Source organism: Microtus pennsylvanicus, chromosome 9 (assembly GCF_037038515.1).
Source record: "Microtus pennsylvanicus isolate mMicPen1 chromosome 9, mMicPen1.hap1, whole genome shotgun sequence".
Classification (NCBI taxonomy): domain Eukaryota; kingdom Metazoa; phylum Chordata; class Mammalia; order Rodentia; family Cricetidae; genus Microtus; species Microtus pennsylvanicus.
This window is the reverse complement of record NC_134587.1, coordinates 66,715,939-66,729,657: the sequence shown is the minus strand read 5'-3', so window position 1 is coordinate 66,729,657 and position 13,719 is coordinate 66,715,939. Positions and strand designations below refer to the sequence as shown.

The following is a 13,719-nucleotide window of genomic DNA, read 5'->3' as shown; positions in this document are numbered from 1 at the left end:
TCGGTCTACGTAGGCGACCTAGAGGAATTTCCCTCTTTTGGCAGACACCTCTGGCGCCTGTCTACGGAGGGCTTTTTCGGGAGGTGTGTTCACAGGAAGTGAAGCCTTGGTGTTCTACTGCCATCACAGGCCCGTGACCTCAGAGGATTCCTAGCCCCTGGCCAGAGGACAAAACCCTGTGTGGAAACTGCAAATAGCAAGCGTATATTCCAGACAGTGGGCTCTGTCCTGCAGGGGGTTATGTTATCCCCTGACCCCTTTCATTTCCTTGGTGTGGCAGGCAGTGTCAGCCTTGAAAGGAAGGGGTTGGTGACAGCCAGGTCTGAGGTCTGAAACCTAACACAGGACCCCTTCCATATCCGCACACAGGGCCTGCACTGTCAGGGGCTGAGCCCAAGAGAAAGGGTGTCTACAAAGCATCAATAATTCCCACCTGCATCTTACTGTCGTATTCTGACACACGAAATAAGACAGAGAAAGATGGAGAACCAGGGATAGCAGCTGCCACCACAGGAGATAAAGTCACTCCCTGATGCCCCAACCCTCTGCTGCCACAGAGAACCAGGCCCAGCCTCTGTCACCCAGCTGCCCCATTTCAGCTTGGAGGTTCTTTTGAGACTGGAGGATTAGTCCTTGGAAGGCCTCCTTAGTGTTCTGACTCGCCTAGAAGTTGTATGGAAGCTGGGACACAGGGAGCGTTGGGGACGTGTGGGGTTTGGGGCTGCCCGCTCAGTCCAGAGACAGAGAGACTGGGCTGTGGGATGAATGGCAACCAGTTTCTCTCTCAGACTCATCAATCAAGACTTTCTCCTTGTCCCCAGGCCTTACTCCTACTTTCTTGTCCAAAGCAATGTATTCAGCATTCTTGACCTCAGCCCAGTCTCTCCTTCCTCCACATGAGACCTAACTCAACCCCTGAGTGTTTTGAAGTCTGTGTGTGCACGGCTGTGGGTCTTTCTGCACGAGAGATGATAGCATTCTTTTCCTCAGCCAGTCTGCCAGCTCAAGCCCAGCCCACACACTTACCACCACCACCCCAGGTTCACTGCCATGGACAGAATCACAATCATATCCTAACCCACCACCTGCCTTACCCTCCTTGCTCTTTAAGCTGTGATTGAAGCCAGCACAAGGCCAACTCAACCCTAAGGGGATCTTGGCACCGGGGAGGAGAAGGTTATAGTCTACAGCTTCAGCCAAGCCTAGGGGGGCAGAGACATGATGATTGGCAAGGCACAAAGACAGGTGGCCACTTGCATTCTGAGGGTTTGTTGCTGTTTCTGGGGACACCAAGCAAGCCTTTATCACACCATATATGAGGACATGTACTAAAGGGAAGGGGCCAGTCCCCAAGGACAAATACTATGGGTTCCACTTCTAGGAGGTCCCTGAAGTGGTCAAGTTCATAGAGAATAAAAGCAGAGGCTTGTTGCCCACATGACTTGTTTCTCTTCCAGATGCCCAGGACCCAAAGGACTATTCATAGGCAAAGAGGATCTACTCCATTGCTCCAGCGTTGGCCTAGGGCTTCTCCTAGGTCATGTCTATAACAGCAGCAGAATCCACAGCATCTTCTAAGGGAGAGGCTGCTTTGGCCAGGCCTGAGCCTGGGTCCCACTGAAAGAGCAAGGTAGCCTTTCTATGGGACCTAGGCTGGAAGGCACCAAAGAAGGAGTAAGGATATAGAAGATGCCCCAGAGACTTCTGAGGCTCTGGGAAGGGTCCAGTATGACAAGTTCCAAAGTCTCAGACATGGCACCAGGTAGGAACCCCTCTCCCGAGAGGACGTGCCATCTGTGTCCACCCCACTGACCTGGTTACAGGTATTGATGTCCACCCCATTGCGCAGGTGATCCAGAGCCTTGTCCAGGTTTCCCGAGCGTGCCGCCCTCAGGAAGCTGGTAGCAGCATCGGCCTGTGGAAGAAGACAGGAGGCCGTGAGTATCCCCGTGCAGGAAGGATCTTATAGTCCTGCATGGTCATCTCCTATTGGAAAACTCTGGTACACACAACACCCCCATTTGTGGTGTCGGCACCCCAGGTCTTGGTGGGCAGCTGCCTTATTGCTTCCCTTCCTTTAGGTGCTTTTGACAAGATCATCCGTGCAAGGATTGAGTATTGAGTGATCCCAAACCAATCCCAGTGGTGAACATTCAACATGGCTGGGTTTGGCTTCCCTTTATTTTTTTTCTTCTTCACTGTTAAGGATGGAACCCAGAGCCTCACGCATACCAGGTTAGCACTGCACCACTGAGCTACATCCCCAGCAAGAGTAAGAGTCTCATTAAGTTTTCCAGGCTGGCCTCAAGCTCTCTGTAGCCCAGTTGGACCTTGAGCCTGTGATCGTCCTGTCTCAGCCTACCAAGTCACTGGGACTGCAGGCCGGTACCTCCAGACCTGTCTGGTTCCCTGCTCTTGCTGGGGATCAGGGTATTATACAGGCTTTCATGCGGAAGATTCAGCAACATAGGTACAGAAGTCAGTGTGGGCTTTGCCTTGTGTTTCTAGAAGTAAATAACACATGTGAATATTATTCTTCAGTTAAAAACCCTATGTGACAGTTAATACTGTGGTCTTTGTTTTACAAAAGTCACTGAAGAATGGCGCGCTGAGGTGACTAGATGAGGTCACAGTTGAGCTAAGAGGTACAGCTGGACTCCACGCAGGCAGCATAGTTCTGAAATCCGAGGCTCTTTTCTTTAAGATGTGTGTAAGTGTGCGTGTGTGTGTATTAGTATTTAAGTTAAATGTATGCAAATGGAATTGGTTGTAAGCTGCCATGTGGGTGTCAGGAACCAAACCTGGGTTATCTGGAAGAGCAGTCAGTGCTCTTAACCTCTGAGACATCCCTCCAGTCCCAAACCCCAGGTTCTTAACCTCCTAGCTTTCCAGCAGGTGGCCCTTGCCAAGTAGGTGCCCAGCACAATCCTTCCTCCTTTCCTACCTGCCACTTGGTCATCTGCCACATGGACAGCAAGACCCTGCTGCCCAAAGCACCGGTCTGCATTGAAGAGGAATACCAGCCAGAGAGTGAGAGCCAGGGCAACAAGGGACAGAGTTAATGTAGACAAGATGGTGGGGCACAGAGGACTGGAAGGTGGGAGAGGCTCACCACGGATGTCCTGGGTCCCAGTTTGAAAGCTAGAGTAGGAAGAACCCTTTTTATACCCTTGTGATGCTTCTGAGAACTATCAGGTAATGCAGAGGGTGAGCACAGCACTTAGTCCGCGGGACACGCAAGAATGCACTTAATATGAACAGTAGCGGGGCGGCAAGCTATGTATTTCTCCAGACAATCCCACTACGGTGTCCTCCCTTCGGTAGGTAAGTCCTCTGTCTTCCTTTTTCTGTAGTACGCTCTCAGAGAGCATGCGGTAGTGGAGGGAGTGGTGTCTGCAAGGGTAAGTCCGCTCCCTAGCCCTACAGTCTGGGCTGTGTCCTCATTTGCAGAGAGTCTGTACAGAAGTCACAGTGTGGCTCTTGAGATGAGATCAGCCTAGATTCCTTAGGCCAGCCCTAAATCCAGTGCTCAGTGTCCTTAGATAAACAGAAGCAGTAGCATACCCAGAGGAGACCAGCAGAGAGAGGGACTGCAGTCACAAGCCAGGTGGCCCCGAAGAGGACAGAGCACAGAAAGCCTCCCTCACGCAAGGAGCACGGCCCTGCTCCTGCTTTGTTTAGACTTTCGGTCATCCTGCCTGGTAGAGAGCAAACTCATTGCTTTAAGATATCTCATTGGTGGTGCATTGCCATCGTGGCTACAGAAAACTATGCATTAATAATGGTCAGACTTCCTAAACTCAGAAGACTTACAGCCCATAACCACCAGGCTCAAACACTGCTAAGCAGGCCAGCACTGAGCACGGCCCATAGAGGGGCTATATGTCACCACCAGTGGTGACAAGCACCAGCTGTGGTGGGAAGCAAACATTAGATTGAAGCTGTCCCCCAAGTCTGTCTTCCTAGGGCCCAGGTACATGCCTAGAATGCATGTTCCAATCCAAGCCCTGAGCCTGCTCACACAGGACCTGCCCCATCGATCCAGGAGGCTCACTTCTCTCCTTTCTGTTGCCCTGAGGTATTTCTGTTCCTTATCCCTCTAAGCCTGAACCTGGCTACTTTCTGGACCCCAGGACTCTGTGGCACTCTGGTTTGTGCGGTCATCTTGTTTGATTTTAAGGTCCTACTGAGCGCCCCTGCTGTATGACACTGCTCCTGGACATTAATCTTCTTTGCATCGAGAAATAGTGGGAAAGGAGCTTGATTTTAGATGAAAAGATGTTTTTAAAACACATCTTTTTCTAGTTATTTAGTTGTTCGCTTCTTGGGGGCAGGTACTAAATCTTTTGAGCCCAGGTTTATTTCACTGCGAGGCCAAGGCCTACCTCCCTTGGCCTGGAGCTGGCTCCTCAGTAGGGCATTGGTGGTGGGAGAAACATTTTGAAGAGGGGGAGTCTGCGTGAGTTCAGTTCTCAGCAGCCTCGGACCACAGCGTCTCTCTCAGATGACAGCTATGAGTGCTGACTCAGAAGGGCTTTCTGATCCCAACTAGCGGGGAAACGCGTTATTTATTTCCTAAGAAGAGGCGCTTTCCACCAATGAGCCATTACAGCACAACAATAACAGGATTCGGGATAAAAACCTGAAAGGGGGATAAAAATAGAAGCAATCTCAGATACCCTTGCCTGTTCAAAGCCCTGAAGATGGGAAAACTGTGACAGACAAGCAAGGGAACAGGAGCCAATCTGCAGTCGAGCGGTGAAAGGCTTTTTGCAGCTTCCAGAGCATAGCAGGGATAATCACCACAAGCCAAGTCCTAGGCCCCGTGCATTGCCAACCCTGGGGATGGAACTCGACGCCTTGTTCGTACCAGGCGAGTGTGCTAACCACAGCCCAAAGGGTAGGCGCCATTGTCATCCCCATTTTAGAGTTGGTTACACTGAGGTTTGGAGAGGGAAGTGGTTTCTCCAATTCTACCGCTCAGCATTAGTCTAGGAAGGCGTGCATGGCTAGGGCCTGTCATGTCAACGCGTGTTCTCGGCGGTGTTTGTTTTGTTTCCTTTTTATTTCTGATTTTTATTTTTTTGTAAACCTGACTGTCTGTCGAGGCAATTTTTCCAGGTATAGGGCACCAAAGGATGCAGTTTAATCCAAGTTGGTCCCACAGGTCCTGGCTCTGTCTCTGAGCATGGTGTCAAGGTCAACATAGACCTAGAAAGGAATCACGTGGTTTCAGTCCTCCTCCTCCCTCTTTTTTTCCACAGATGACAAAACTAAGAGCTGTGAACATAGAAAGAATGGCGAATGCCACCTGGATAGTTGTTGTGGCTGTGTCCTTTTGATTTCCTAACGGACAGAGTAGCCAGGACACAGCAGCATTCCTGTAGTGAAGAGTACATAATGATGTCACTCCCTCTGGCTACTGTGTGCCACGCCCTCTGATTCTACAATGGGTTTACTGAGGTTCTATTTTAAGTCTGGTGTCCTGTTGGGAGTGGGCGGAATAAAAGAGATGGGGTGAGAAAGTGAAAAGCCTTGGGATACAGTGATTGAGTTATGAAGCGGTCACTGGCACACAGGGGCTCACGGTTTCGTTCCACACTCATTCATGAGTGTGTCCCAGGCCACAGAGCAATGGTTCTAGCTGGTGTACAAGACTCATCTCTACTATTTTATTCTCTCAACTCCCCCCCCCCCCATCTGTCTAGTTCAACTTCTCCAGTTTAGCTCCCTGTGCCAGGTGCATACAGGAACAACCTAAATGGTTTAACAGGGCAGGAGGAGTCAAAAGAACCCAACACCTTCCATTAAAACCACTGACTCTGATCAGTGCTAACCAGACAAGCAAAAGTAGCAGGACATTGCATATCCCTGGGCTCTGATGAACTAGAGCAAAGTTGTGGACCCTCTTGAAGATCATTCATCCCCAGCCTCAGGAAGCTGCATTGTAAAAGGAGGCTGGACTGGGATGGAGAGTGCACAGCATACATTTTTTTCATGTGTTTGGCCCACATCCCTCCCACTCAATCTATGTGATGCCTTTGAACTTCCTTTCTATGCAAGTACAAAACTCTTACTATGTTTTAATTACTCAACATCAGTTAATTTGCTCTTCCCAAGAATTCCATGAGGCTGGATCTTCCTAGGAAGGGAAATAGAAAAGATCTCCTGAGTACATTGGAAGCATGGGGGGTGAGGGTGGAAAGGGAAATGAGAAGGGGTGAAGTGAAGGGGGGAGAACATGAGGGATTGGGAACGTCGAGTTGGGGGTGGGAAGAAGAGAGAGAGCAAAGAAAGAGATATCTTGATCCAGAGAGCCATTATGGGATTAGAGAGAAACCTGGCACTAGGGAATTTCCCAGCAGTCTACAAGAATGTCTCTAAGACCCTAGGGAATAGCGGAGGGTGCCTGAACTGCCCTTCCCCTGTAATCAGATTGATGACTACCTTAATTGTCATCATAGAACCTTCACTCAGTAACTGACAGAAGCAGACGCAGAGATCCACAGCTAAGCACTGGATTGAACACTCGGAGTCCAGTCGTACAGAGGAAGGAGCAGAGGAGTCAAGACCATGATGGGGATACTCACAGAATCTAGCCAACCCAAGCTAGTCTAGTGGGAGTTCACTGACTCCGGACTGACAGCTGGGGAACCTACATAGGCCCAAACTAGGCCCTCTGAATGTGGGTAATAGTTGTGTGGCTTGAGCAGTTTGTAGAGTCACCGGCAGTGAAACCAGTATTTATCCCTAGTGCATAAACTAGTTTTTTGGAGCCTATTCCATATGGAGGGATATCTTGCTCAGCCTAGATGCAGAAGGCCTTGGTCCTGTCTCAAGTGATGTGGCAGACTTTGTTCACTCCGATGAGAGGCCTCGCCCTCTCTGGGGAGTTGATAGGGTTGGGGTAGGGGGAAGGAGGGGAGGGAGGGGGAACTGGGTTTGGTATGTAGAATAAAAAAGATTGTTTTAAAAAAATAAAAAGAAACAAACAAAAAAGAATTCTATGAGGAGGCAGCTCCTTTACCCTCTCCTCCCTCACCAGAAGAAGCGACTAGCCCACAAAGAAGTTAAGTAACTCATCTAGTACCAAAGCAAGTAGTGGACCAGGGTTTGAATCTAGATCGCGTATTCCAGGGCTTCTCTCTTAACTGTTCTGCTATCATAGATAAGGGCCCGTAGGCTTCCTCTCAAGTTCATCTCTAGCCAGAGGACACATGCCTGCCTTCAGAGGGTGTGTGCACATTGGAAGGAAGGAAGCAGAAGAGGGAAGGAGGGAACGGAGCTCTTGCTGAGACTCAAGTTAGAGAGGGATGTAAAACTGGGTGAACCCTGGTAACCTGGAACGCTCAGACTATAACACTCGTACTTCTTGAGTGGAGCAGTACTAATATAGCAATGGCCCAGGAGACCAGTGCCCTGGGAGTGAGGCTCTGGGAGCGTGACAGTGAATGTCAGTATCCTTGTCACGCCAAGCATGGCTCCAAACCCATTGGAAGTTGGACACTGGTATGAGGACCCTGTGGCCTCCCTGGTCACACCTCTAGGGTTTGAGAAGGCCTAAGCTTTCCTTAAAGATGACCCCAACTTCCTGCTCAAGGCCCTGAATATCTGGTTCCCTTCTGAAAAGACGGCAGAAATAAAGCCGGGCAGAACGCAGCCTCTTTGACAAAGCCCTTGTGGGAACTCCAGGAAAGACAGTCTCCTGAGTTTGGGTAGGTGGGGGTGGCTCATCCGGCAGACTTAAGCAAGACAGGCAGCAGGCTCGGCAATAGCTCAGTGGAAGAATGTTCACCTAGAATGTATGAGGTCCTGGTTCTACCCATGACAGCATGGCCCAGGTCTGTTCCTCCAGGCCTACACCAGGCCTCACGGTCAAGTACAGTGTTCCAGCTTTTATAGAGCCCTGGGGTTTATTCCCTATATTGTGCAGAAAGAGAAATAAGGCCCAGGGCCACCAACAGTTTTACGATTTCTTTCCAGAAAACTAGGCTGTCCAAAGCTTAGCGAAGTGTCCACAAAGCCCCAACCAGACCACAGTTGACAACGATGAAATGGAAATCAGAGCTACCACCAAAGAAGCGGCTGTGTGAGTGACAGCCCGGGGTTCCCTTGCAGTCCCCAAACGACCCTGCAAGGGACCCATCCTGCCTTGGAGGCTAGGTTGTGCAGGTGTGTGCAGGGCTGGGTGGGCCCACACGGGGGAAGACCCGCCTGTCAGTGCCCAATTCCTGCTTTGCTGCTTGTGCCCCGTGCCTCTTCAAGTTGCCAGACCCTAGTTTCCCCATTGTTAAAAACAAGAGTAATACAAAAGCGGGCTCTGGCGTGTACAGATCTGTTTTCCTGTGCCCCATTTATTTCTGCTCCCTAGGGACCTGGGGGATTTGGGGGTTTCTAAGGACATGGGATCAGGCTTGCCACTACTCCCGCCAGGGCCAAGACTAACATGCCAGGTACAGTTGAAGTCACAGGACCCTGGCTCTGCTCCTAAGCCAGGGGCGACACAGCCCAGCTCAGCTGCCCCCTGGTTCCAGCCAGCTACAGGTCGTGCCCGCGGGCGTCTCCTGGGCCCAGCCTAGGATGGCAGCAGCCTCCAGGCCTGAGGAATTTTCCTCTGGATCCCGCGGAGCCGCAGAAGCGCAGACCCAGCCTGTCCTCGCCCGTCCGCAACCGGGAAAGTTGGCGCGCACCATCCCTGCCCCTGTCCCCCGTCCCCCGCCCGCGCGGCCACTGGACACTCACCGCGGGGTCTGTCCCCGACCTGCGCGGCCGTGCTGCCATCGCCCGGCGCCCGGCTGACACCGGAGCTCCCTCGGCGTTATCTGCTGGGCGGCGCGGGGCGCGCGGGCAACTTACGAGGCATCTGGCTAAAAATACAGCCGCCTCCCACCTCTACTGCTCCGGCGCCCCGACCCTGCGCGCCGCTAACGCCTTCGGGTCATTTTCACTCCATTATCGCGCCAGGCGGGAAAGCACAGCACCAAGAGCCGGGGTGTGTTGGGCGGGGCGGGGGGGTGGACAGGCCCGGCCACCGAGCCCCACAGGCCACCGCACCCCACCGGCCACCGAGCCCCACAGGCCACCGAGCTGCAGGTGCGGTCGCTGAAGCTGGAGCCGGGCACAGGCGGCCAATGCGACCGGGGAGCTCCAAGCTGTACAGAGCTCTCGCTCTGCCTCAGCCGCCAGGGAACCCGCCGCAGGCCAGCGTGAGCTCAGCAAAGTCTGTTTGTGCCCTGTGGCTGATTTGTATATTTCCAGCTCTTCCATCATATCCGAGACTCCAGATTAAACAGCTTATTCCGGAGTGTGAGCCAGAGCCCCAGTGAATGAAGCTGAGGAGCTAGGGACAGGCATGGTACTACTGCCTCCAGTTCTGAGGTGGCCTGGTTCAAGTGCCCACGTTTCTGCTCTGGGACGGTACCCACCTTTTCCAGTGGTCATTTCAGGGGCAGGTGTCAAAAACACGACAGGGGCTGGCATAGTGTTGGTAGTGACACCAATAACTATTACAAGACAGATGAGAAACGGTCAGGGAAAGCTGCCCCAGGCGACAAGGTTCCTGCTCTCTTCCAAGGACGGTCTACACCATACTAATGCTTTTTTACCAACCCTGCTGTCAGACTTGTCTTGTGTGAAGAATGAGAAAGCAGGACACCTGTAAACTAATGGACATGATATCACTTCACCCTCAGTTGCCTGGGAGCTGGACGAGGCTGAGCTCAGAGAGGTTCAAGGTGCAGGCCAAGGTCACCCACCATCAGGAATCAGAGGCCTAAGGGACCCCAGGCCAAACTGAGTGAAGCCTTCTACAATGGGCCCTGTCAAGTTCCTAAGGAGAGTACAGTGGGCTTGGGTAACAGCTCAGTGGATAAAGTCTGTCATAAAAACATGAGGACCAGAGTTTAGATCCCCGGAACACATACAACAACCAGGCAGACATGGTGGCCACTTATATTCCCAGCACTTGGGTTGCAGAGTCAGGGGATTCCCGGGGAATCTCTCTGGAATTACCTGGCAAGCTCTGGGCTCTGTGAGAAACTCTACCTCAACAAATAAAGCAAAGTCCAGGAAAACTCCTGACCTTAACTTTGGTCTTCTGCACACATGGGTTCACGCAGCAAGCCTACACACACATATGCATCTACATACAAACACATACACATCACATACATGCAAAAAAAGAAAACCCGTGTGCAGTACCAGGAGGACAAAATAAGATGGTTGAGAGACCATGTAGCAGACTAAGGTGTTCATCAAATGGATGGCCTAAGTACTGAGCAAGAGCTGTCTAAAAGACAACCGGATCTATCTGAAGTCAGAAATATCACAGGTCTCCAGGCCCGAGGCCCCCCACACCAATGCTGGCTGAATTTGAACACAGACACACCCTACAAGACTCTGGAGAATGCCCATACTGCTGTACCAAACTGCAAGTGTTACTGCCTTCCCCATTGCTGGAATACAGAACACCCTGTAGATCCCATCTGTGTGCCTTAAAACTGTGGTGGTCGCGCACGCCTCTATCCCCAGCACACAAGAGGCAGAGGCAAGCAGATCTCCCTGGTCTACAGAGTGAGTTCCAGGATAGGCTCCAAAGCTACAGAGAAACCCTGTCTCAAAAACCAAAAACCAGAACCAAACCAAAGCAACAACAAAAAAGAAACAAATAGGTAAGTCTTCATATTTTAGCAGGGTGGTGGTGGCGGCACACACCTTTAATCCCAGCATTCAGGAGGCAGAAGCAGGTGGATCTCCTTGGGTTCGAGGCCAGCCTGGTTTACAGAGCAAGTTCCAGGACAGGGTCCAAAGCTACAGAGAAACCCTGTCTCAAAAAAAAAAAACCCCCACAAAAAAACAAAAGAAAAAAACCTTCCTCTCAGGTTTGCTCAGAGAGAGTGCTGCAATTAATAAGTTATGGTTACCGGAACAGCCCAGAACGCAGCACAGTGGAGCCCCCAGGGGACAGCAAAGTTCCTTTCTAACATTAATATTTAGAGGGAGAAAGCACCCTACTCAAATGGAAGATAAATAATGTGTTTTGTTTTTTACTTTCAGAAACCACGTGACTTGCAGAAAGCACCGACAGGCTATTTTCAAGTTATCTGAAGTGTGACTAACTTATTAGGAATTGCATATTTACCACACACAACTCGGTGAGTTTTGATATTAGCACACCTCTAGAATACCGTCACCCCAATTAAAACAGGGAGCATGAGGATCGCTTCTAACGTTTCTTGGGGCCCCTTGCCCAATGGCTGCCTCCTGCTTGTTGGTCTACATTCTTAGACATCCTCACGGATATATGGCAGTATCTCATGGTGCTTTTAATGTGCATTTTCCCCGGGCGGTGGTGGCGCACGCCTTTAATCCCAGCACTTGGGAGGCAGAGGCAGGCGGATCTCTGTGAGTTCGAGACCAGCCTGGTCTACAAGAGCTAGTTCCAGGACAGGCTCCAAAACCACAGAGAAACCCTGTCTCGAAAAATCAAAAAAAAAAAATACTGTAATGTGCATTTTCCCTTCATAAGTAATAATACCATTCCAGGTGCGCGCCTGTCACCCACCTCTCTGTTTTAGCAATGCATCTGTTCATATTGTTTGCTTATTTTAAAACTGAATTATTTATTCCTATTTAATTTCTCTCTCTCTCTCTCTCTCTCTCTCTCTCTCTCTCTCTCTCTCGTGTGTGTGTGTGTATATGTATATGTGAATCATGCCAGGAATCAAACTCAGGGTCTGTGCATGTTAGGGAAAACACTCTACAGCCTTTCTTTATAAAGTTCCTCATATTCAGAATATCTGTCTGCAAAGTAGTATTACCTAAAGACTTATAAGTGAAATATTCAAGGATTAATACAAAAAGTCCAGTCCATTTTGAAACCTAATTCTTATAATTCCCAAGGCCAGCATTCTTCGCAGCATATAATTGTATTGATTGTATGCAATCACAGACCAAGAGATGAGAGAGTCACAGTGGGCCAGACACTGAACACAGCCCACGGCACTATGAATGTAAAGGAAAAGCTGCTGAGATTGTCGAAGGACTTTTGTACCCAGGACTGACAAGAATTTTGGAAATATTCATAACCTTATTGGGGTTGAGATTCTGAAACTTACAAATGGAAACAGTCAACCAGGATGGAAGAGGAGAAGAAAAGACACACCTGCAGGCATGCTGTTTTTTTAAGTACTGAGTTAAGAGGAATACCGAAGACCAACATGAAAGAAAAGCTGGCCCTTAACCCATGTGCTCCTCCAGGCCCGGGGTCAGTCTCTAAGGAAAAACAAATTCCCCAGCTAACTTTCCCAAGCATGGCAGCCTCACACCACTACTGATTTATAAGCACTCCGCTGCGGAGATGGCCGGATCCTTGTGGTCTGTATTCTCCACCCATTCTCTATATGACTGGAGCGGAGCTGGGCTGATTTTCAAGGCTGACATCACAGTCCGTCTCTACTTATCGTCAGGATGCTACATGTCATGGGATGAAAGTGATGTAGAGAGGACCAGGCTGGACACAGCATTCCAGCTGCAAAGGAAGAGACAATTCAACTCGCAATTCAGAAAGGGTGTCACGGGGATGACAGTGGAACCTGGCAGATTTCCAAGGTTCTAGTTGAGCACTGGGACTCACAGCCATTGTTACCCTACAGGAAACTGTCCCCTCTATCCATGGGTGTTACGACACTCCTAGACACGCTTAGACTACAAATATGGTCTGGCTCTTTCTCCTCTCATATGTTTGTTTACATTGAGATGCTACACTTTCTGTAGCTTGTTGTACCTACTGTGCCCAGAATAGCTGCTCATAGCATCCATGGGAATCTCCAATTCACAACACAGAACTGGTGGGCTGAAGGAAAGGCAGCGCTGCTGGCAAAGATTCTAGGCTCCTTCTTCAAGCTCATAGTTTCACAGGCTCTGCAGTTTTCCCAGGCTTGCCAAAGTCTTCCCCAACAGTCTTTCTGAAATGTTCTCACTTCAAAAACATAATGAAGGGCTGGGGTCTCAACTGAGGAACGGAATCTATGAAACTATGTCAGGAGACTGAACTGGGAAGAGGAGGAACTAGCTGGGCTTGGTAGACATCTCTGTTCCCAGTTCTCAGGAGGCTGAGGTTGGAGGATGGTGAATTCTAGGCCAGTCCAGTCTACAGGAGAGTGGGTAGGTTGGTACAGTAGGACCTTCCCAGGTTGATGGACATTTTATAGGCTGTGCCTGCCCTCCCTACCCACCCCAGGGGCTCTTTATTCTTTAGCTCTTCTTAAACTTGGGAGAAGGCTTTTGGGTTTTGTTTGTTTGTTCAGGAGCCTGAGACAGAGTCCCAAGAGAATGAAGTTCTCAGCTCAACAAGTCTTCGGATGCTTAGGAACAGGGGTGAGCTGTGCTGACTAATATGGTATGTAAGATGGTGCTTCCATATAACAGGAAATCAGAGCCGTGAACCCGGGCAAAGGCAGAGTCCCAGCACCTCAGGCTCCTACCACCATTGCCCTGAAGCTTCCTATGGAAACAGTAAAGACTTGGAAACAGAAAGCCTGCTTTCCTGGGTGGCCTTACACCCTGGCTGTGTGCTGCTCCCACTGCGGGTGAGCTGTGACACTCCCATGAGGGAGAATGCATTTCTGAACATTGTCTTCCACATCAAGGAAACAAACACAATTCTGCCTACCTGTCCAAGGGTCACATGGGTGACAGAAGATGCCTGCCACTGTCTGA

The 13,719-nt window shown here is 50.3% G+C and overlaps 1 protein-coding gene across 22 annotated transcripts in view; it reads right to left on the bottom strand.

Moving 5' to 3' along the window:
* The window catches only part of Ank1 (ankyrin 1), a 174,685-nt gene that overhangs the window by 77,352 nt on the left and 83,614 nt on the right, over positions 1–13,719 (bottom strand). For 18 of the 22 annotated variants that reach the window (XR_012911844.1, XM_075986335.1, XM_075986353.1 and 15 more), the window contains exon 2: positions 1,814–1,915. Coding sequence is in view for 21 of the 22 variants with exons in the window: in XM_075986335.1 (XP_075842450.1) it covers positions 1,814–1,915 (102 nt within the window). In the remaining variant the exon portion in view is untranslated. Of the gene's footprint in view, positions 1–1,813; positions 1,916–8,742; positions 9,087–13,719 lie in introns of those variants that run through there. The other 4 variants (XM_075986352.1, XM_075986355.1, XM_075986356.1 and 1 more) reach the window with 2 other exon arrangements.